This window comes from Podarcis tiliguerta, assembly GCF_965153285.1.
Source record: "Podarcis tiliguerta genome assembly, chromosome: 11".
In the NCBI taxonomy this organism is placed as follows: domain Eukaryota; kingdom Metazoa; phylum Chordata; class Lepidosauria; order Squamata; family Lacertidae; genus Podarcis; species Podarcis tiliguerta.
The window spans coordinates 28216220-28240809 of record NC_139544.1 but is presented as its reverse complement, the minus strand read 5'-3'; the positions used below and the strand labels follow the sequence as shown (position 1 = coordinate 28240809).

The following is a 24590-nucleotide window of genomic DNA, read 5'->3' as shown; positions in this document are numbered from 1 at the left end:
AATGCTTTTTAGTGTAATCTTAAGAACAATATAAAGACTAGAATCCAGAACTGTAAAGAAAGTTCTGTGTTAACTCAAAGGACTTTGAACTTGTGTTTCTTCAATATTTATTGATTTATTTTATATGTTTCTATAGCACATTCTCTGCTGCTTAAGCAGCAACTGAAGCAGTTTATAGGACATACTAAAAACAATATAAAGCACAATAGTAAAACAAAATTGGAAAATATTACCACATTTTTCTCTGTATAAGACAATGTTTTTTGCCTAAAATTTTAAGGCAAAAATTGGGGTTTGTCTTATACACGGATACTGATGCAGAGTGAGGTGACTGGGCCTGCAGGCAATTGTTGCCAGCGAGTGGACAACAGGCTGCTATCAGGTGGGTCCCCCCAAAAATGGGCAACTTAAACAGAGTTGAACCCACTTGCCTCCTCTCTGGCTGCTAGCTAGTGAGAAGGAGTAGGCTTTATCTAGTTTTTGTGTGCATTGGGAGCCTTCTAAGTACCCCTCAACCTTAGTGCAACAAGACCCATGCTCTTCAGGAAGAAAGCCAGACAAAAGCTGTGTACAGTGGTACCTCAGGTTAGACGCTTCAGGTTACAGATGCTTCAGGTTACAGACTCCACTAACCCAGAAATTGTACCTCAGGTTATGAACTTTCCTTCAGGATGAGAACAGAAATTGCATGGTGGCGGTGTGGTGGCAGCGAGAGGCCCCATTAGCTAAAGTGGTACCTCAGGTTAAGAAAAGTTTCAGGTTAAGAACAGACCTCCAGAACGAATTAAGTTTTTAACCCGAGGTACCACTGTACTTACCTGCCACATGGCAGGAAAGCTAGAATCAACAAGCAAATTCCTCGTATTCTTAAAACCAATTGGTTTGTTGGTTTCTGGATAAACCACCTTAATCAGCCCCCTACCAACAAGGTGATCAGGAAAAAAACCCCTAAGCCCTGCTGAAGCAGCAATATGCCAATGACAACAATACATTGAATATCATCTACTAAGGAGATCTGTGGGTTAACACATTCCCCGTCAAAGCAGTTTATAGGACATACTAAAAACTCTTGAAGCTGCTGTGCACCTTCTGGGATAAATAGTGACTTCTTTGGAGGGGGTTGATTTGAAAGGAGGGTGGTGAAAGGCTTTGCCTGTTTCCCTGCCTGCGCAACAGCCCCAATCAAATTATACACACATGCTGTGTCTGCTTTTTCTACAGAAAGAGTTATGTATAGGTTCTAAACACATTAGTTAAAAAGACTTCTAATGTAGCATGTAGTTTAGCCCCATGTCTATTATTATTTTGTGTGAAAAGTTTCTCTACATTTAATTAGATGATTATTAACAGATTTATATTTATGAATATCCCGTTGATTTCAAAGAATGTTATACGAAAATGCCCCATATGTTATTTCACCACAATTTGCATTGTTATAATGGGTTATTGACTTCTTTTAGGTTTAAGGGACTAAGGTAGTATTCAGTAATGACTCTGTGCTACAAGTTTATTGCATATGCCCAAGGTTCATTCACCCCAAGCAATTTGGTCAATAACCAATTTTTATACTTCTATCTCCTTCAAAATTCCAAACCAATAATCCCTGGTGCTTTTTTTTTAATTATTTCAGTATCAGACTAACATTTCCCATGGAAATCAATATGGGTGCGATCTATTAGTCCAAAATCTGCAGCACTGCAATGCAAACATATTAAAAATATTGATTTCGCAAGCTACTGATGTTTTGATTGACTTTAATGTTTGTAAGCAGCAATAACAGAATTTCAATGACTGAAACAAAGTTTTGATTAAAATTATAGATTTTTTAAAAAAATTGACTATTTTACTGTTTAAAGTGTATCACATGCTTTACTTGTCTGCCATACAATGAGCACAGTAGTAAATATGTATTTGTAAATATTTCAGTCTGCTATATGTTACACAATCAATCTTGAACAGCTTCTTTTTTAAACCTGTTTTCATGATATCTAACACTAAGTTTTACAAGACACTTTCTTGTACTGTCTTCTTTCCCTTGTTTCCTTAGTCTCCCTTCTTTACAGTGTTAAGGTTTTGGCCTTACTACTATGCCTCAAACACATTTATGTGTTCAAGAATGCTATGGGTCATACCCAACTTGTTCAGCTTAATATTTCAATGGGTCTACTCTGAAGGTATGACCAATACCAGCCATCACCGTATGATTCCGGTTTGATGCCTTCCCTTTGCAAAAAATATATAGCAAAGGAAAATCTCAAGCAAAGTGAAGAGCAGAGCTTTTTCTTTCTGCACACCAGCATTGGCGAAGGTGGAGGAAAAGCTGCTTTGCTGTATTTACTGCTCTTGAATTGGACCAATGGCTGACTATTGCGGGGACTAAATCTCAATTCAGGGAAGCTGCCTTAATGCCCAGGGACATGCATCTCCGGCAGCGTTGGGGGAAAGTAATTAGAATGTGCTTAATTCCTAATAAAAACTGAACTGAACGTCCCGGTAATTTGTGGCTGTTTTTGCAAGAGAACAAGATGGCTATGGGAATGGACACTGGGGCTTTTGAAGTACCCCTGCCGCCCATGGAAGCCCAGCACAGTTACTAACCCTAAGAATTTGAAATCCATGGACAAAATGACACAGACAGCAGGGAGGCGAGGGAATGATGGCATAGCCAGAATATCAAAACAGTACTGCTGTGAGAGCCAGGTATTTCTTGTGGATAGCATGATCCCTACATCAACCTGCCTGCACACATTCACAAACATGCAGCTCCTGTACCCACTTCTACAAGAAGGGCAGCTCTGCATCCACCTTCATCTGTCCCAGCTACAACAAAACATGCCTCTTTTGAATCAGTTTCTATAGCCACTGCAGGCGCTGCAACCTGCCAATAGTTTGACCTCCCCTGCAAAGGCGCACTCCTCCACTGTCTACCAAGACAAATGGATGCCAACTCTAAGAGCTCCCCTTGAAGAGAAGCTCATTTACAATAGACTTCTACAGGTGTGCTAGGGCACATACAGATCTCTAGATCACAGTATGTATCAGCAGACTGGCTTGAATTGTGACATGATCAAACATGAAGTTACCAGTGTGGCATTTGCTGAGAACCTGTTTGATGTAGACAGAACTACATACAGTACACTCAATTCATGCTTGTAAACGGTGATATGTATGTTTGGCATTTCTAGGAGAATAGAACGTTGGAATGAGTACATTCCACACAACAGTGCTAAACCACACGTACCACTGATTTCAGATAAGCTGCTTGAAGCCCCAGCAATTGAGAGGTGGTTTTTAGTGGTTATGGGTTTTGTTTGAACCTTGCCTAATATGTATCTTATAGAAAATAATGGTGTTATTGCGCTGTGTTGAAAAATCAGTTTAAAAGTTATTTTATGGTAAATGGGTGCATAAAACTTTGTTACTCAGACTGGAAATAATATACTAGGCAGTTTCCAATTTTATGATTAATAAATTCAATTTGAATGAACTATTTATACATTGTACTATAACTGTAGCCCTGCATCAAATTAAAGGACAAGGCTTTAGAGGCCAAGATGAGCAAATCATTTATGCTGAACAAATTGATACTTTATTACAAAGATTAGACAATATTTACATATTCTGAACGCTAAAAAGATAAAGCAACTCTGGAAGAGCACACATTAATCAAATGTGCATATAATCGCTTCATGTCCAATCTCAGAAATTTTTTGCTTGATCCCCATAATCTTTGGCTTAATATACATTGCTAATTGAAAGGATAAGGCTAATAATGATGAATTTGCTTTTGAACTACTATCTTTACATATTGATTTAACGACTGATCTTATACATGTTCAGATTAGTTCAATGGGCTTAAGAGACAAACAGCTCGTTCAGAAAAAGCACCTTTCATGGACAGCACCACCAGACTGCAAGAAAACTACCATGTCCAGAAGAAGGCTAGACAAGCATTTTTCTCCCTAACCTGCTAGCCTCTCATGGGCATCTGAAGAAGGAAAGCATTTAGATATTCAAGCCTCCAGTTTCCCTCTGATATAGTAGAGTCTGGGAAGGGCTATGTGATTTTTCTGAATGTGTGGCTGAAACTTACTTCCTATCTGCGGGTAGAATTATAGTTTTAATAGTATTGTAAATATCTTCCTTTTCAGAGAAATAGGTTTATTAATAACACGTGGCTGAAAAGACCTCCCACTCTGTGCACTGTGATAGGCTATGCAAGCATAGGTATAGTACTACTGAGATCTTTTTGACTTACAAAGGCACCCAAGAAAGTTAAGATAGCTTCGATGTATTTTAGGGTTCTTAAATTGTGTTTCGACATATACAGATCTATGTGAACTGCATAATTGGATAAGAAAGAAAACGCCCCCTCTCCATTCTTAAAAGTGTTGTGATAGCGTATCTCATGCTGCATTAGATATATACATCACTTGTATACCCCAAAATATAGAATAATCTGGTAAATTATAAAAACAGGTTACTGTTTGCCCAGTTAGGGTGGTTTTGCATAAACCTAACAAAGAAAAAGAGAGAAATTTGGTAATTAAAGGAAGCTATAGGTAATTCAAAAAGCCAAGCTTTCTGATACCATAGCGATACCATAGCAGGTGGCTCTGACACCTGCAGCTACAAGTCAATTGAGAGTGTTAAGTTGTATCAAGAATTACTACTTTCAAGCATGGCTGGTGATTTTGGACAGCAGCATTTAAGAAACCTTCAATCAGACAGTTCTATCACCACACATTTTCTAAAGCATCCCCACTGTCAAAATTTGCAGGAGTTTGGAGAATTTAACATTTGGAAAGGTTAAAAATGTCAGGGACTGGTTTGGGTAAGTTCTGTTGAACATTTTTGCTTCAAACAATGGTTGTATGAATTGTTCCAGTGTCCCATCAGGCCAGAATTAAAGTATTGTCAATTCACACTTTAATAGGTTGGTTTGTTGACCACTGCCTAAAATGGGGGTGGGGAATCTCAAGCCCAGGGGCCAAAAGTGGCCCTCGAAACCTCTTTATCAGGCCCTTGGGCCTCTCCCTGGGCCACAACCCTCTCTGTCCCTGCTGGGCTCCTCAAGTATCTGCCTGGCTAGAATGTGTTATTGAACTCTCATACGTTGCATCTTTGCTTGTCTGAATGGAGGACAAACAATATTCATTGCTACCCCAACTTTGCCTTTGGCCTCACCTATTACTGGAAAGGGGCCCCCCAAAATGTTGCTGAGAGGTAATGCACCCTTTGGGTTGAAAAAGTCTTGACATCCTTGTGCAATGTGGCCTCCCGGTCCCTTGTCATTGTGTCTTTGAGACCACCCTCATCATGGATGACTGCTTTTCTATTTTATTTATTTAACAAGTGGGAGGAGTCAACCTGTTCACTGAATGTTCTCCAGTCCACTCTGGCAAATGCAAATTTAACATCATGTGTATTGTGATTCCCACTTCTAAATAAACAGGTTTAAGAACAGAATACATATTCACCCTGGAAAACTACTATCTTGCTTTAGAACATGTAACAAAATCAATGCAACACTTTGTATATTTTTTCTAGAAATTTTGAAATCCAGTTTTATTCTTAGGACTAATTTTAGTTTCCCATCTATCTTTCTCCTGGTTTTTTCCACATTAGTATAAGAAAATGAAATATCTTTCACATCTCTTCCAGTGCTTCCCTCCTCTTGTTTTTATCTGAAATATCACTTCTTTTGCCCCATTTCCTGCACACAGACTCTCTTATGTTTCCCTTCATCCAGCTTCCAACCATCTATCCTAGGTCAGAAGCACTTGAAAGTTCCCACTGGTGCTGTTTTCCATTTGTGTCATGTGATGTCTCTCAGCAGCAGTGAGTACTTCCACAACTACATAGAGCTGAGAGGAAGGGCTTCCAGCCAAAAAGGGAATGAAGAGCATCTGCTGCTGCCTGCGGTTAGCCACACACGACAGTGCTGTGATCAACAATACAGAAGCCCTGATGATATTAGGAGAGATAAACAGAAGTAGGAATAGGAACCTCTTAAAACAATTGAGTTTTTGCATCCTCAGTACTACTGCCTGTGTCACGAAAAGCTATCCTCTGCAGTAAGGGAATTTAACAGTGACTAAAGTCTTATTTGAGTAGAACTCCAAATACAAGTCTCAAATTCATGTTGCATTATGTCATAATTGTCCTGGAAATTAATATATTTGAGCAGGGCTGCTATATCTTTAGAACCTCTGGTTTGTTTTTTCTTAGTTTATTTACATTTGTAGGACACTCTGTCCTGAAGGCCTGAGACAGTTATAGTACTTTGAGTAGTAATATGTAAGAATACAAAAAGTAATTTAAATAGATACAGAAACGACAAATTCTTTAACTGCAGCTAGCTTAAGGCTTACGACCAGAACACAGCCCAAATAAAAAAGTATTACAATACTTTTGGAATACACTCTGGCTTTGACTTTTGCAAATCTCCACAGAAAGAGAATCCCTCAACTGTGAGACAACTGGTGAGACAATTTTTCTATTTATGCTTTTTCTTTTGAACATGGCACATAGATGGTGTTGTCAAAATAGTCAAACTAGACTTTACATGGTAGAAACTTGCACTATTTCCCTAGTTAGAAAATTAAAAAGCATCCTCAGGAGGTCATGGATTTGATACAAGGAGCAGTGGTAGGGGAACAGATGTTTCAACTTCCCCCTATCAACTGCTTTTCCAATCAAAATTGTCTTACTAAAACAGCTATTTCACACAGGGGAGAAATGATTCAGATATACAGTCTTTTCCTACAGAGATGGAAAAAGCTTAAGAAGGTTTATTGGGTTTGGAAAACAGCCTACAAGGCAAGAATCTACTCCTTTGGTGAAATTAGTAGCCTCCTTATGCTACATTATATAATAAAAGGTGTTTGGGAAACTGCTATGCATGGCTGCCACATAAAATCTGATTTGGTTTACCAGTCATCCTTAAAAAAAATGTGTGAAGATTTTCCAGCATTGTTGTCTCTTCCTATCTTCTGCATTACTGTTTCTTTTAATAAAGTTAGTTACTCATACAAGGAGCCTTCCTCATGTTATCTGTTTTCCTCAGCAGATGTTGATGGAAGACTTTGGCCACATTTGTATGTCAGCATGACATGAAAAAGCAGAAAAGACTCACACTAAGCCTCTAGCGCTGGATTATGGAGAAAGCTAGAGAGTTCCAGAAAGACATCTACTTCTGCTTCATTGACTATGCAAAAGCCTTTGACTATGTCGACCACAGCAAACTATGGCAAGTCCTTAAAGAAATGGGAGTGCCTGATCACCTCATCTGTCTCCTGAGAAATCTCCATGTGGGACAAGAAGCTACAGTTAAAACTGGATATGGAACAACTGATTGGTTCAAAATTGGGAAAGGAGTACGGCAAGGCTGTATATTGTCTCCCTGCTTATTCAACTTATATGCAGAATTCATCATGCGAAAGGCTGGGCTGGATGAATCCCAAGCCGGAATTAAGAACGCCGGAAGAAATATCAACAACCTCAGATATGCAGATTACACAACCTTGATGGCAGAAAGTGAGGAAGAATTAAAGAACCTTTTAATGAGGGTGAAAGAGGAGAGCGCAAAATATGGTCTGAAGCTCAACATCAAAAAAACGAAGATCATGGCCACTGGTCCCATCACCTCCTGGCAAATAGAAGGGGAAGAAATGGAGGCAGTGAGAGATTTTACTTTCTTGGGCTCCCTGATCACTGCAGATGGTGACAGCAGTCACGAAATTAAAAGACGCCTTCTCCTTCGGAGAAAGGCGATGGCAAACCTAGACAGCATCTTAAAAAGCAGAGACATCACCTTGCCAACAAAGGTCCGTATAGTTAAAGCCATGGTTTTCCCAGTAGTGATGTATGAAAGTGAGAGCTGGACCATCAAGAAGGCTGATCGCCGAAGAATTCATGCTTTTGAATTATGGTCTGGAGGAGACTCTTGAGAGTCCCATGGACTGCAAGAAGATCAAACAACAAGCCTCTAGCTCTTGTATTTCCTTCCTTCACCACTTCCCACATGATTTGTCCAGACTGGCAAAGTGCAGTTAATATTTAAACACAAGCCAGCTTCAAACCACAGTTACTGAAGCTTTTTTGTTTAAACTAACCATAGTCAGAATTAACTACAACACCCCAAGAGCCGTTATCAAATGAGGAAGCTTGCTGTGTCTCATTCTTGCTTGTTTACAATGGTGTTAAACTATGGCTTAACATGATGTGCTGCATTTCCTCTTGGGCGACTTTCTACATGCTAGTGATGGTCATAGCCAGAGACAAAAGTGGGCAGGGGAAACAACTAAATTTTACCCTTGGACCGTAGGCTAGTTTATACATACGCACACACCCTTCTCTATCTTCCATCCAATCAAGAAAGAGGCATTCCCAGAATTCACAAGGACACATTCAAGCAAGGCAAAAGCACTCAAGGAGGGTGTGAAGCTGGCTGGAAACCAAGATGGTGTCAGAAACCGTACTGAGGAGGGCTGCACTGAGGAGGAATGGTGGGAGCCTCCCTCTCCCCCTGCTCCTGATCAGAATCCTGAATCTTCCCAGGAGCATCAGGACAGTACTGATTTGGAACAGTGGTTTGCAGAGGGACATAGTTCAGAAGGCAGAAGCTGGGAAATATTGGATGGGGAACAGCTAGGAGAGGAAGCACTGGGAGAGAGAGAATTAACAGATTCACTGTCTCTGGAAAGCATCCATCCGCTCAGCCCAATGTCAAGAACAGCTGGTAAGGTGGCAGCACAGAAAGCACAGTGGTTACAAGCTCAGGTTACAAGACGCAGTAGTGACGTGGGTGACTAGGGAGGAAGTGGGTGGAATGCTTAATTGGGAGCATCGCCTGCCATTGCTAAGAAATGGATTCTTTGTTCTCTCACTGTGATCATTAAAGTTTCTAACTGGTAAGAAGACTCATTTCCTTTGTTCTGCTTATCTACTGCCAAAGGGAGGGGGAGGAAGCAGATTCCCTGAAGCCTGACAGGTGGAGAGCCATAGTAGTCTCCAAGGCCGAGGTTCTTCACACCTTGTCTAAAGCTTTTGGAGCACCTATGAATATAACCTCTACTTGACTACTACTATCTATATGTCACTCAAATAATTCAAAACAACAGGTGGGGCAGGATTTTCCTTTGCAGAAACCATGCTGATTCTCAGAAAAATAATACCTATTCTTATTCTTTTCTCCTCCTTATTTTATTATTTTTTCTTCTGCCCTGAACAAGTGCAATTAAAACAGCATCTGATAAAATCACATGTACTGAATCAGCAATAAAGAGCTTGGTAGGATAAAAATGTCTTTAAGGTCTAGTTAAAAAGCACAAGAGCAGAGTCCAAATAGAGTTGTTAGGAAGAGGAATTCCATGTGTTGGGGGCTGCCACAAAACAGCCCTGTCCCTGAATCCACCTTAGTGGAAGGTCAGGGAGCAGAGTCTCTGAGGCTGATATTAAGGTCTATTCTTGCTCATAAGGGTACATGCCACCCTTCACAAACCTGATATCCTCCATATGATTTAGATGTCAACTCCCATTAGTGGCAAAGGCTGTCCTTTAAATCACTTCATCCCAAACTGTACAGGGCTTTAAAGACTAGTATTAGCAGTCCATATACAGGAACAAATAGGTAACCACTGTGACCAGAAATGCTGGAGATTGAACGTGGGACATAGTACATACAAATGTACCCTGACTGAACTATGAGTCATCCCCAAGTTTATACCAAGTTGAGAAGTGCTTCTGGAAAAGACCTATCACTTATGGCTCTTCTGCACACATATCACATATCTAATGTTTTAAGAAATAGTAAAAATTACTTGACTTTTGACCACCACCATAAGTCTGTATCATTTTGAATTCCTCCTTAAATTTTCTACATGAATGTAAATGGTATCTCTCTGGAAATAAAACAATAAATGCAGATAGAAAGAAAAGTTATTTGATATGCTGGAGTAAGCTTGCTATATTTTGTCACAACATGCATTACCCTAGTTCCACATTTTTACCTTTGTACTTTGCTGCATGGAACAGAGCAACATAATTAGCCACTGGTAGGTAGTGTTTATGTTAGTTCTCAAAAGGTTAAGAAGCTGCTTATAACTAAAATCAGCTTTGCCTAGAGCTTTGGTGGCTCTGTGTAATCAAATTAGACAGGGAGGGCACAGTGTCACCTAACACAAACCAGTGGCACTTTCTTCTCTACTTTGACCTTTATCATTGGAAGTCAGAGCTTATCTTATTGCAAATATTTTTTTAAGATTAGTTTAATAAACTATTTTCAAGATAGGAGTGGGATCTTAAAAGATTTTCATAAATAATGCAGCATGAATGACCCAAGACAACTAGAAATGTTTCATTTTTACACAACAGCAGCTTGTCATTCGAACTCTAACAAAAAACCGTGGCATTTGATCCTAAATATTTTAACTGGCATATTCACCTGCCAGCCTGGAAGAGTGTTCCTGTGTACTGCCGATGCATCTTGAGTATATTTGCCAATATGCCCTATCTCAGGGATTAGGAATCTGTGGCCTCCATCATGGCCAATGGATGATTAGAGTTGTAGCCCATCATCAGTTGGATTACCACAGGTTCCCCAGCCCTGATGTATTCCCTCACTTTTTTAAAAAAGAAGCCACAGGAATGGACCTTAAAACAGCAATGATTTCTTGATGCTCTTGTATAGTGTAAGTGTAAAATCATGGCTTCTTCACTATCCAATAGCTAACCAAGATAATCCATTAGCATTTCTAAGAAAATGCAGCTAACCCACTTGCGATAGTTAGGTCTCAGTCTCTAAAATGGGGCTATGTTCTTTGAAGTCAAATAAAACAAATGGTAAAAAAGGATACATTTAAGGATGTTTAATAATGTACTGAGGAGAGCTCCATATCAGAAGAACATTGCCCATGGTGCTATATCCAAACTACTTTTAAAGGTAGTCATTGTTTCCTTAATCTTTGAACATCAAGTATGCACAAATATATTTTTTAAAGATTAAATAAAATAACATTTATATTATGCAGAAATCCCAGAACAAATATTGGCAGCTTCCACTTTTTTCATTTTTATATATTCAGTTTTAACTTCAGCATATATATGGCTAAAGCCTGCACAGAAGTAACAGAAAACCAATAAACACAAACATGATGCAAACACAGCAAACACAAATAATACAAGCACTTCATTGCTATATTTATTAGAAATAAAGAAAATACTGTCCATTTAACTCATAAGGAAATTATGCAGCCTGATGATTGCTACTAATATAGTAATACTAAGCAAATTTGCATATGGTTAACCTGTCCTGCCAGAGCTACAGATCATACTTCTGTGAAAGACAATTTAAAAATATTCAAAGTTTGACAAAACATCAGAAAACATTATTTTCCTCTGTTTTTTTGATGAGCCTTGAATGATTCTGCTGATTGTAGTATGTACAATTTGATGTAGGAAGATAGTTTATATTAAGAAAAAACTCAACAATGAAAGGCAATATATAAATTCAAAAATGATATGCCATGTGATTGTATAACAACAAATTATTTAAAACACATTGACAGTGTGATTGCATAATAAGCTAGCCTGGAAGCTTTTTTCTTTAATTTTTTAAAAGAAGCAAGCGGGCTCTTTAGACAGAATATACATGTGGCATACAAATTTTAGATCTACCAGTAAGTTCCTGGGCATTCTCCCCCTTACACATGAATTGTTAAGAGACAATCTTTTTCAGCTGAATGTATTATATTCATTCATCTACTCCTATTATAGATCATTCATCTGAAACAGTTAGTTAACAGCCAGCAAGTTTCTGTACTTTAGATCTTCATTTATTGCTTCAGACCTCCATTATGTGTGTCAGAAGATTAGGATGTAAAACCCTCCGAATGAGGTAGGAGTGGTCATGACCAATAGGTCAGCGCAGAACTGGGCCACTTCTGCCTTCTAAACTCAGCGATGTGGAACTAAGTGTGGCCAAACAACTAGCTGGTTGGACTCCGGCCAAGAGCCTCAAAATTGCTGACTGTTGCCACATTCTTTCAATTTTAATAAAAGGACTGGCTTAAACATTTGCTAGAGTGCCAGCTGCATTTGCAAAGTAAAAAAGGGAGTACAAGTGAAGCAAAGGCATTCCCCTTAACATATGATCACTTATTTCGCTAGTAATTTCTCTTCATTGCAATGAATGGCTGTAAATGGATTAATGGCACAGCTCCAGAGAGCATGTCACAGATCTCTGCTGAACATATAAACTGTTCTATAAAACACGCTCAAAGAATCTCACTTCTTCCTAACTTTTTATTAATATATAATTTACAAGACAAATTTTATTTCAAGATTAATGTACCACTTCAACAAGACTAGGCAGAAACTGTCCCAATCAGAAAATAATAATGTAACACTTTTAAATGCTGAATAATATTAACACCACAGTAAATTACTATTTCAGTACATTTTAACTGTCTCATTACTGTAAAGGGGATAAAACCTGCTCCTACACTATTGCACACAAAGTAGTGTGTTAATACAAGAAATATAAAATATTAAGACCAAAAACCTGAATAAATTAGTCAGTGTAGTTAAACAACAAATTTTAATTTTAGATTAATAAGCCAGCCTGCTCATAGGCAAAACTCTGGCACCTTTGAAAGGCCTGCTCTTATGCAGGTCACACAGATGTCAACGTCATCCGCCCTGTGCTAAATCTGATGAAAAATAAATTAAAGCTGGTTTTTCCTTCTTGCTTATATCTAAAACCAGCAGACAGCATTTCTTCAGGTTTCTCAAAAGATCCCCTTCATTAAGGTATGAAGTATGTAAATTATTTAACTTTAATTTATAGCTCAATTAAATTGCGTAAATCAGACGATTAGTTGAGCTCTATTCAATAAGGTACATAAGGTTCTCCTCCTCAATTTTTCCAGTTAATAAAGAAAAAATACAGCAACAACTGATTATCTGTGACCAACTGCACTACAAGACTGGTACAGAGGTGCATATTTCTACATTTTTGTGAAAAGGTACTGTGAAAAGTTAGCAGAAATCATTCTATGGAACAATTTTTCAAATGTTCTGTTTCTAAAGAATGCTTAGATAAGAACAATACTGAAGCGCAGCAATGTTTGATCCTTTTATTAAATTACCAACAGTTTTAACCACCTTCCTCAAGAATTACTGTGAAGGACTTTGTGGTTAAGTACAAGTTCTCCAGTAATTTCTTTAATAAAGACAGCATCTATCAGAAGCAAATTGATCATGTCATTTGAGGGCTAACTTGCAGGGGAATGCTGTCCTGAGACTTATCACAAGAAACTTCATTAGAGCAGACAGATGAAACTGCAAATGTGTAGGCCACAATAATTTGACCTCATTTTTAATGTTTAAAAAAATATTTCTGCTGTTGCTTGCATGCCTTATTTAGAGGCTATGATACTGCTTTGAAATATTTAATTCAGAATGTATCTGTATTCCACCCCCCCTAAACAGAGGATAGCAAGTAGATGGGTATAACTTAGTGAAGCTACTAAGATGAGTCGTTGGCAGGGTGAAGTGGTAGATTTTAGTAATAGCTGGAAGCTGTAAGTGGTTCTGAGCTTTGAAGTCAGTACAGCTTTGATGTAGTACTCCCCTAGTTAATCACAAGATAGTCTTGAAAGAAAAGATTTTTCCAAATTCTATTCTTAGTGTCACTGCTTGAAAAATCCTTATATGATTTTTTTTCCAGTAGAGATCTTCAAATCTGGTCTCAGACTGCTTTCTGTTCTTTCATTCTCATACTCTTTTAAACAGCCTTTAAAATTTAAACTGTAATTAAAAGCAAGTCTTGGTTTGGCTGGTTGTGTATTAACTTTGCAAATCCTTCAGGCAATAGGCCATTGGTGTTCAAACACATCCAGAAAGTCCATTGCTACGCATACAGACTTAAAAAGGTGGTAGGCGGTCCCTAGTCTCAAGAAAAATCGTAAGGAGAAATGTCATATAAAGAGAAACAATAAGTAACCAATTTCTTAGCTTTTCACTTGGATTAAACTTTCATTTAAGGCAAACTATTACAGAAAAACAGAAATATGTGAAACTGACAGAAGTTGCAAAAGACTTGCAAAAAACCAAATATTTGTAAATAGCAGACATCTAAAAGCAACAACATTTTTTACTGCAGATACCGGTAAGCAGCATCAGCATTAGGTTGCTAAGTGTATCAGAAATGCCTATGAAACAACACAGTTTCAATATCCTTAATAATATACTGCTGTTTCTACTATATTTCATTTTAAATGTCATATACAAACCAAACCGCACAGTGTAGCAAAGTACTGTTATTGTTGTCCAATATTGGCAGAACAAAAATGTTAAAGTGGTTAAGCCATAATCTTTTATCTGCGGTGAAGGGCTGATAATCTGTGCACATTTGTACATGAACTCTAAAATGAAGCTGCCATTCACAAAGTCCTCTGCTCATCTAAACAGACGGGAATAAAGAACATGGCATGTGACCAGTAAATTATGAGAGAGCAACACCTCAAGGTTAGAGGTCACTGAAGATTTCAACAAATCTCACCAGATATGGCAACAGATTAAGAAAGGAGACAGATTGCCCTCCAACCTTAACCTGTTAAGACCTTTGAAGTCTTATGGTGACCTCTATTCTGCTCTTTCATATTAGTTGTTAGTTACACTAATTACAGCCTAATAGTATCCTGGTGCCAGACATTTTTTCTAAAGCCATCTAGTGAAAAATATTAGAAAAGTGGTGACTGTTCCAGCCAAATTGCAATGTGCACGTCACAAGCACTTACCCCTAATTTACAGCACAGACCTTGCAAACTTCTAGCAACAACAATGGGAAAGACATCAAAGTTTTGTGTAACTTACTGCAGGAAATCCATAAACCAGAACAAATTAATCTTCATGTAAAAACTCTGATTTTTAATTTTTTTTGGCAAATTTGGCAGGTAATATCTCTTTTGAGCACAAGATCATTTGCAATTTAATCAACTAAGGAACTCTCCCCTTTATTTAGAAGAATCAGATACTTCTAACATTTTAATCTACTTTGAGAATATGAAGCTTTTTGTTTATCTATCATATTAACACATCAGATCCACTATAGTGTAAAAAAACCCCTGCCCTCCACTCCTGGACTCCCCCCAAAACCTCTCCTGAGGGTTATGGAACCCACAGGAAATGAGTGTGGGGTAGATGGTAGGAATGACCGGGAAGGCCACAAAACAGGAGGAGGCAGTTTGCTTGAGTGGCAGTACCAATTTCACTGCAGTGCCCACCCTACAACCCAGGCCTTTTCTGAAGACTCCCTGTTCCCCAGAAGAGGCTTTTCAGGGCGTGCAATGAGAAGGGGGATAATTATTCTATGTGAGTGCCCTTGCATGAATGCAATACTGCTCAATGAAATTAGTCACAATGCTAAATAACCCCAAGTTGGGGGCTAAAGTCAAAGATAAAGTCATTCAGCTCAGCTCAGTAGGAAGGTTGTTTTTAAAAGAGAAAATTAACTTTCTCATTTTATGTGGCGATCAACTGCATCATGTTGAATGCATTCCTAGATATGTGCAGTCTTCTCCCTGTGTAGCTATGTAGGACTGTGGCTGCTTACTTCAACTGAGCTTCAGCTGCCTGAGTTCTGTTTGTTAAAAGGAAAGTCATTCGTTCCACTCTAAACTGCTAGCTTTGAATACAAATGAAAAGAAAAACCATTAAATATTTCTTAATCAAATTTGGCAGTGGAAGGGGCAAGTTAGTGCATCTGAGCAGCCTGCTCAGTTGACTTGAGCCCCAGTGCCTTTGCTTGTTGAACGCGGCAGTAATATATTAGGGGTATTAATTTGTCATAAAATCTTTGGCTGATTAACCACACTGAGTAATCATTTAACACTTGCAAAGTTATCAGCAAGTAAACAAAGAGTTGGGGGGATTGTTCCTGACAATCAAATATAATCATATTCATCAGACCACAAACAAGTTGCCGAATTTTGAAACACCTTGCAAAACTCAGAGTTGGTGTGTCAGTTTTTCCATAAATGCCAGGTACTAGACTTTTGCATACCAGTATCTGTCCATGGGCTGCTTTATAACCTTTTGTATTTCATCAAAAATTAAATCCCAGACTACACAAGCCAGAGGGCAGGACCACCACATACAGTAATAAGTACCTTGCTCAGCATATCCTCACCAGCTGGACAATTGCACTGGGCTTATATACCATCTATGGGCAAGTTTCAACATTGAATCTCTTATTTGGTTTGAAGCATTATTAACAGTTACTAAGGGTTTGTTCTGGAGTGCTATCCAGTTTTGATCTTCTATTTCCTCCCTCCAATCTCCTCCTGATACATTTTTGAATCTCAGTAAGTCTCCCCAGCCCATATCAATTAAGGCTGTGTGTAATTTAAATACAGTGGTACCTCAGGTTAAGAACTTAATTCGTTCCGGAGGTCCGTTCTTAACCTGAAGCACCACTTTAGCTAATGGGGCCTCCTCCTGCAGCCGGAGCACGATTTCTGTTCTCATCCTGAAGCAAAGTGCTTAACCTGAAGCACTATTTCTGGGTTAGCGGAGTCTGTAACCTGAAGCGTATGTAACCCGAGGTACCATTGTACTAACCATTCAGTCCTGTCTTGTGCTGCCATTAAAACAGATCCAAATGCAGTGAGAGATTTTGTGGCTTCTTGTGTTATCTAATAAGCAAATGATAGCCATTTTAATCTATGATGTACCATATTTTACTCATGGCTCACTTTTTCTGCAACTTATTTGTGTCTATCTGATTGCAGACTTACATAATTAAAACAAAGAGATAAGGCAACTTGTGACGTTACCTCTAATTTTGCATGACAACATAACTTCTTGTATGTGGCTCTGTGGTGCAGAATTAAATTGGAGCAAATAAGTTTACAGGTTGTTCTGATCAAAATGTTTGCAAGTAAATATTAATGAGATAAAACTGATAATTTAATTTTGATAGCTTTAGAGTATCATTTTTCATCATTTTATATTAGTTATCAAGTTAATTTACTATTGGATTTCTTGGTTGTCATAAGACAAAGAAATCAAATGATTACTAATGTTTGTAAAGGTATCACATGATGCTCTTCACTGCATATATATATCACTTTCTGGTTTTTCATAAAAAGTCAAATTCCTCCCACTATTCTAATTCATATAAAATGTGGCTATTTTTTTGGTCTTATTCAGCAGACTTTTATATATATGTATAATAAAGCTATATTTTCTTCTTGAATCTTTCTAGTGGATTTTTTTTTTACATCTCACAATAGTTTTTGAATTTTGCATATCTTCAGATTAACTTCAATTCACAATTCAAAATCTGTATTCTTGATTTCTTTATCAAAAATATAATGGGTTGGGATCAATGTTGCTTTTATTTAAACTGGAGGTCAGTTAAGATCCTCTGCTAAGGCCCTTCGCTGAGTGTTCCCGACTTTAGACCAGGATGCTCCAACATGCAGCTCATGGGCCACATTTGGCCTGCTAGACTTTTTTGGTGGCTCTGGCAGGGTGGAGAACAGGAAGTGGCTCCTGGGGTAGAGGCAGTAGTGGCTTTGGGAAGGAGGCATGAAAACGCTGCCCCCTTCACAAAGCCCAGGCAACCTTGGGCTAGTCACACTTCTCTGAAGTCTCTCAGCCCCACTCACCTCACAGAGTGTTTGTTGTGGGGAAGGAAGGGAAAGGAGAATGTTAGCTGCTTTGAGACTCCTTCGGGTATTGATAAAGTGGGATATCAAATCCAAACTCTTCTTCTAGTTGGCACTTTTCCAGCTTTGAAAAGGAGGTGGAAGGGCTCTTGGACCCTGTCAGAGCCCTTATACCTCCTTCCCAAAGCCAGGCAGACAGTGCCCCCTTGGCTCAGTGCCCAGTGCAGGGAAATGGGTTGTGCTGCCCAAATATGGTGCTGCCCCACCCACCCAGTGCCAGGAAAAAGGGAGCAGAGACAGGGCTTTTTCCCCATAGGAACTCACAGGGACTCAGCTCCGGCACCTGGGCACCATTGCCGTTATTAGAGAACAATGGAGGTGTTCATGGTGAGCTTTGGCACCTCTTTTTCTAGAAAAACAGTATATGCATGCATGTTCAAAATATGGATAAGCATAATGCAGTATCAATGGACAGTGAAAAGAACTCTGCAGTCATCATGCATATAGTTTCCCTCGGCTAAGTTCACCTTTCACAAGATGCACATCACAGACTCAGAACACATTTTCTAAATCAGGAAAAGTGCCAGATCACATATCCACAAAGGCATACACAGAGCATTAAATGAAATTAATGTAGCAATTTAAACCTCTTAGAGCTGTTGTTTTAAGCTGCCTGTAGATTTGGGTATGCACCACTGCATAGGTTTACAATAGTTCACATTTCTAAGATAATCTTTTGCAACTGATAGTTGCTCCTTCATTATTTTTTTAAATGGTATTTAAGTTGAACCAGTTATTTAAAGGTGGAGACTTCAATTACTAGAGGAAACTACATTGCCAGTGTTGTACAAAAAAAAAAAATCAAAAAATCATATTGACTCATTTCAATTAAATTGCTTTTGACTTCTACTCATGTTCCTCATATCTGTAGTTACATTTAACAAATGAAAATAAAAAATAAAGTAAAATTCCAAAGTTCTCCATAAGCTAGAACACGCTTTGTGTTTCAGAAAAAAAATAGATCATAACAATTACAAATTTCCAAGTGGCAAGACAGTATTTTCTCCTTAGATATATCTTGCTTTTCTTCCTGAACAAATTAAAGAGAAACCAGGGTGACCTTGAATGTAACCCGATACAAATATATCTGGATCTTAATAACTTGTATTACTTTTTACTAATAAAAAGGTCACATCCACAAAATAAAACAAACACATTTAAACTTTCAATGTAACTTTTAAATCAAAAGATCAATTGGTAGCTATCTGGAGTTCTTCATCCTATAGAAACTGCTTCTTTCCTCAGGTTCATCATTTGTCCCTAGCCACTGAAACTGACATGTATTTGAAAGCATTTTTCCATACATGAATCTGCTGCAGTGCAACAAATATACTGTGCCAACCGGTTTCGGTTCAGCTTTCAAGAGTGTGTTTGTATGTGCCTGTAAAAGGAGGAGAGGGAACAGTCTTGGGGGGCGGGGGCGGAAAAGCTTAAGTTCTTTTATTTAATGTATGCTTGGGGTTTTTCTGTCAGCGTCACTTGGGGAAGTTCTCTATTTGCTTGCTGTTTCCTTGGTGGTGAGAGAAGTTGTGGTGGTCTAGGGTGTGGTTGATCGTCTCTGGCTGGCTGCAGTGGGATTTGTTTGTGTGTGGGTGAGGGGGGTTGTCGGGTTAAGTTAGCCATATTGAATCATATGCCGTTGGTGGGTTATGAGCTCTTTATAGTATGAGTGGGGATTGTTATCTTGGAAGATGTTCAGTAGGGCCAGTTCTGGGGTGACTTCTAGTACCTGTTTAGTTATTTGGCTTATTTCTGGTATGACTGCGCACACTCCTTTTCTGACTGGGTCCTCGATTACTTGGTTTGGTGGGATCTGCTGTTTAAGACACAGCATATGTCTGAGAAGGCCCCATGTGGGATCATGGGAAGGAGCTGCAAGGAAAAAACTGTTGTGACAACAGTTTCTTGGGCAACTTGGAAGGGCTGTGGTGAGATCCAGAAATGGCAACCTGGAGCCCCACTGACCACTTAACTGCTCTCTTCTCCATCAGCTTGGGAGCTTTTTCCTGAGACGCTTGCATGGTATAATAGCATCCTTTGTCGTTTGAGCATCTTTATCAAGATGTTAACAGATCTGCCTACCTTGATCAGTTGTGCTTCAAGGGAAGTGCACCAGTCCTCTGATTCTTTAATATTTCCCAGCCCAGATAGATGTTAACCAAAGGATCTCACAATAGTCATCTTCTTGCAGGAGCAAGGAAGCATAGGAGAATCAGATGCACCACAACAGGGGTCGGCAACCTGCAGCCCATGGGCCACAAGCAGCCCATTTAACTGCCCACAAGCTGCCCCCAAATCGAGCCACCCACTCAGTGAGTTCCCACGCACTGCGCTAAACTGGCGCAGCGCGGAGCAGGGACTCATTTGTGCGGCACTGGAAATCGTGTCTGCGCAGACGCGATCCACCCCACGGATCGATCTCCGCGGGAGTGAACCGGCCCAGGTGAGGTAAACCTTGCCGACCCCTGCACCACAAGAGCATCTTGGATGGGATGGTTTTCAAAGAGGGCTAGACAATTGCATGGAGGAGAGGCCTATCAAAGGCAACTAGCTGTGATGGCTATGCTCAGCCTCCCATTGGAGGGAGCAATGCTTCTGAAAAGCACTTGCTGGAAGCCACAGACTCCCCAACCATGTTTCACAAGGACCCCTTCCTTCCCTCTGCCCCAGTACCTGAGGGTCATCATGTCTCTCCAGGGATTTGGCTAGAACAAAGTATATGTTGGGGAAAGGCTCCCCCCCCCCCGCAAAGAAAATGGAGGAATCAGCAGGCGCCTGGCTTCCAGCCATGCTAGCACCAGTCTGGCGCATGAGGGTGGGGGACACGGGAAGGAAGCATTCCCATAGTACAGGACACTCAATTGGCATTTCCACCTACCTGAACTCTGAGGCTTTCCCCCCTTGTTCTGGCCTGGCTCTCTCCTAAGGAAGATGCAAGCTCTTGCTGCAAGCCACTGGGGGAGAGAGTGTTCCTATGATTCCCAAATGTTTCAAAAGCATCTTTTTATTCCTTTAGTTGCTTGATATAATCATAGTATGGCAGGGTTGGAAGGGATCCCAAGGGTCATCTAGTCCAACCCCCGGCAATGCAAACTCCAGCCTTCTGGTTACCATTGCAATTCTGCATGGTGTGGAGAAAGGGGAGAGAGAAATGTGTTGCTTACACTCTCATAACACTGATATGAGCCCACCATGCAGCCCTTTCAATAACTAAAGTGTAAAGGGCTGTCACATGGAGGATGGAGCAAGCTTGTTTTCTCCCTTAGGGCCTGAAGCAGTGACTCTCCTTCCTTTGGGTTTTTTAAGCAGCACTTGGATGGCCATTGGCCATGGATCATCTAGTTGAGATTCCTTCATTGCAGGGGGTTGATGGTCCTCGGGGTGCCTTCCAACTCTACAATTTTATGATGCTATGTTTTAAAGAGCATCCAATGCGCATTTAAAGCACGACTTCCCCTGAAATGATTCGTGCCATTGTGGCTTCCCTCTCACAGACCTACAATCCCCAGAAACCCTAACAAATTACAATTCCCAGGATCATTTGAGGGAAAACACCTGGTTTTTAGAACAGGGATAGAGAACCTGCAGTTTGCTTAACCCCTTTTCCTAGGAACCGGGAATGGGAAGCTCAAGTGCTTCTAACAGTATGGTTATAGGGAACAGTGTGTATAAAATATTGAATGTTAACAGGGTTATTAAGGTAATTGTATCAGAATTGTTATGGGAATGTTAAGGAGGGAGGGGGAAAGAGAGATTGTGGAATTCTGGTAGTGAGTGATGATTGGATGAGTATTTGAAAGGGAGTTTGAATGAGAGGCAGTTGAGAGTCAGTTGAGAGCAGTGGGTTCTGGAGTGGGTGGTTGCACTGGCAGAGGAAGAGGAGTGCGGGGGGAGCACACCGCCTTTGGCAGCATGATCCCGGTGGGGTGACATCGCATCTGCCTCCACCAGGCGCCATGCCCCCAGGATGCACGCCACACCCCCAGGGTGTGCATCATGCCCCTGTGGGTGGTGCACCACACCCCTGGGTCATGCGCCAGCCCCGCCCCAGCCTGCTCTCCACCCCCCGGTACTGGAGCATGAAGCTCCTCCACTGGGATTTTCGAATCAGTAGTCTAGTCGTCATTTTTGTAATAAAGCAGCATATAAGATAAAAATAATTTGAGGCCATAAGCTCAGGTACACGTCATCCTACAATCGTTTAATGAATCATCCATACGGTCTCGTTTAGTGAGGGTGCGGTACCTAGGATGTGGACCAAACATTGATCTTTTTTGTTCTTTTCTAATTTCATAGGTTTAAGTTCTGGTTCTAACGATATAACAAGGGTGGGGGCTCTTTAAATACCGGGGGCTGCCACAAACTCCTTTTCTTCTTTAAAAGAATAATAATTTCCCCTCGTTTTAAAAAACACATGCATTGTCTCTTTCTTTAGGTTCTTCAGTTACATTTGTTGTGAGACATTGGTGCTAAATGCAGTATAGGGTTGGGAAGAAAAGAAGGGGCCCAGCTCCCCACCCTCCCAGGCTATTAACTCTGTGAGGTCCCTAAAGTGCTGAGCCATTGTTAAGTAGAGGAGGAGTGTAATGGTTCTAGGGGTTGCTCGTGCGTAAGCCGGTGCAAACACCTGGCTGGGTTGCCTAAGTGAACCTTTTCTGTCCGGACAGCCACTCACCCGTGGCTGACTCAATGGCTGGCAGAATCCGTCAGTGGGCGTTTCTTAAACTTCTTCCAGCAAAGAAGCTCTTTGACGCCTAGTCTTCTCCTACTCTCTCTGCGCGAAAGCCTCCTGCGCAAGGAGGGCGTAGGCAGCGGAGGACCCCTACTCTCCCCGCTGGTCCCCGGCAAGGAGTCATGGGACCGCCTCGCCGCTTCCCCCATCTGCCCCCCTTCTCCACTGGTGCTACGCTGATTCTCTTCCCCAGAAGATGGGCTGCCTCTCCCAATCCCGGGACGCTCTCCGGAATCCTTATATATAAGTAAATAAATTGTGTATCCTAAAGACACCATAGTCTCCACTGTCCCTTATTCTGAAGGAATGGTGCCTGGAACTCCCAGAATCTTGCACTGCTCAGAGACTCTGGGTGGCATGCAACAGTATTTATAAAAATGTAATTCTTAGGTGTCCACAGTATTTTTGGAAGAGCAAAAAAGAAAAAAAAAAAGAAAAAAGGGAGGAGACCAGAACAGTTTGGCCATGCTCCCATTGGATTCATGCCCATAATCCCACTGACCATGCCATTGCAACCTCCTAGCCACCCCACCAGGTCTAGTGGCTGCCATAGGCTGCTGTGTCCACAACGATTAACTAAAAGTGTGTTACAAGCACATCGTTTTTTCTTTGTATGTTCTGAAGAAGTACAAGTCTGAAGAAATAAAGGCAAATCAGTTGTATAGCAACACCCCTTTATAATATGAGGCCTAACATTCAGTCACAGTCTAAGAAAGTATCCAAAAGGGGAGCTGCAGAAATTCCAACTAGAATTCCTCGCACCCCGAATAGTAATAATGATTTCTTGCAGCTCAAGAGACATAGAACTAATTCACACTTGCAGTTTACCAGTCCAGCAATCCACCTTCAGATGAAGTGTGAACTCAGCTGCTTGGGAGTAATTGTATTCTAATCCTTAGCAATTTGCACTTCATTAATGAAGTGAGAGTTAACCCTTGCTACCACCTTGCTGAATTGTATGCAGATCCTGCTCCACTTCTGGTTCCTCCTGGAATTTAGAGGTGGGGTTAAAAGGAGCATTTTATTTTATGATGTTCTATGTTTTCTGGAAAGAAGCACGGTATGTCTAGGAATGTTACAGAGAGGCTCGGGTGACCTTCAAATACTGCAGCATCCCACAGCAATGGGTGAGAAAAGACAAGTACAGGCAGGATACAATGGAAAGGTTTAGTGCCCTGGGATGAGAAAAATACTTCCTGACAATATATTAAATATGCTTTTATCTCTGAAAGGAATTGCAGACAGGTAATCCTCAGTTAGTATGCCTTCAACTCATCAACAAAAGTGCTAGGATCTCACTGTTCTATTCCCACATTAAAATCCTGAAGGCTAATGGTGTTGGAATTAGATTAGGTAAAAACACGGAGTGGGGAACTTTCTTGTAAGTAAATAAGTAAACTTCCACTTGCACTCTGAAAGCTGACTTTAGTAGCAAATATGGTGCTGTAACTGGATCATCATTTATATTGTATCGTTTCAGTATATATGTCCTATAGAAAGCAGAAACAAGCATCTACAATAAAAATATAACAATACAAACTTTTAAGTTTCACTTCTGGTTCAGAGTTTGCATACCTGCAGAGACACGTGGACAGTCAGGTAACATGGACTCTACTGATGTATCTAGAGGATCTGAACTTGACACCCAATTACAGCAGTTCTGAAATTGAAGGGAGACAAATTTGAATAAGAGCATTTATTCAGAACTTTATGTATCCATAACTGCCAGATTTTAAGAATAGGGATTGCAATGCCAGAGTAAGGTGACAACTGCAGTTTGTGAGCTGAAGCTCAACAAGAAGTAGCTATCATCCTGGGGTAGAAACAAGCACAACAATAGGGAGGGTGGGAGGGAGATGCAAAAAAAAGGCAATGCAGTGAGCCAGTATGAGACACGCTCATTTTTGATCCCTGGGGGAGTGGATATGAGTGGAGTTCTCTGTGGACCCAGTCAGACCCACCCCCCAAAGTGAGACTGCCTGCCATTGGTCCAATCTGGCAGGTAGGCTAACTCAATCTATCCAACCACAGGGAGAGACCAGGGACTCTTCTCTCTGGCAGGAAACCTCCCGATACTGCAGCTGCTATGGCGGAGGACAGGCTCTGCCCCGCAAAGCTGC

The 24590-nt window shown here is 40.4% G+C and overlaps 1 protein-coding gene across 8 annotated transcripts in view; it reads right to left on the bottom strand.

Moving 5' to 3' along the window:
- ARB2A (ARB2 cotranscriptional regulator A) overlaps window positions 1–24590 on the bottom strand; it is a 201303-nt gene that overhangs the window by 43419 nt on the left and 133294 nt on the right. For 5 of the 8 annotated variants that reach the window (XM_083404186.1, XM_083404189.1, XM_083404192.1 and 2 more), the window contains exon 10: window positions 24046–24130. In XM_083404186.1, the coding sequence (XP_083260312.1) occupies window positions 24046–24130 (85 nt within the window). Of the gene's footprint in view, window positions 1–20616; window positions 20693–23931; window positions 23961–24045; window positions 24131–24590 lie in introns of those variants that run through there. The other 3 variants (XM_083404191.1, XM_083404187.1, XM_083404190.1) reach the window with 2 other exon arrangements.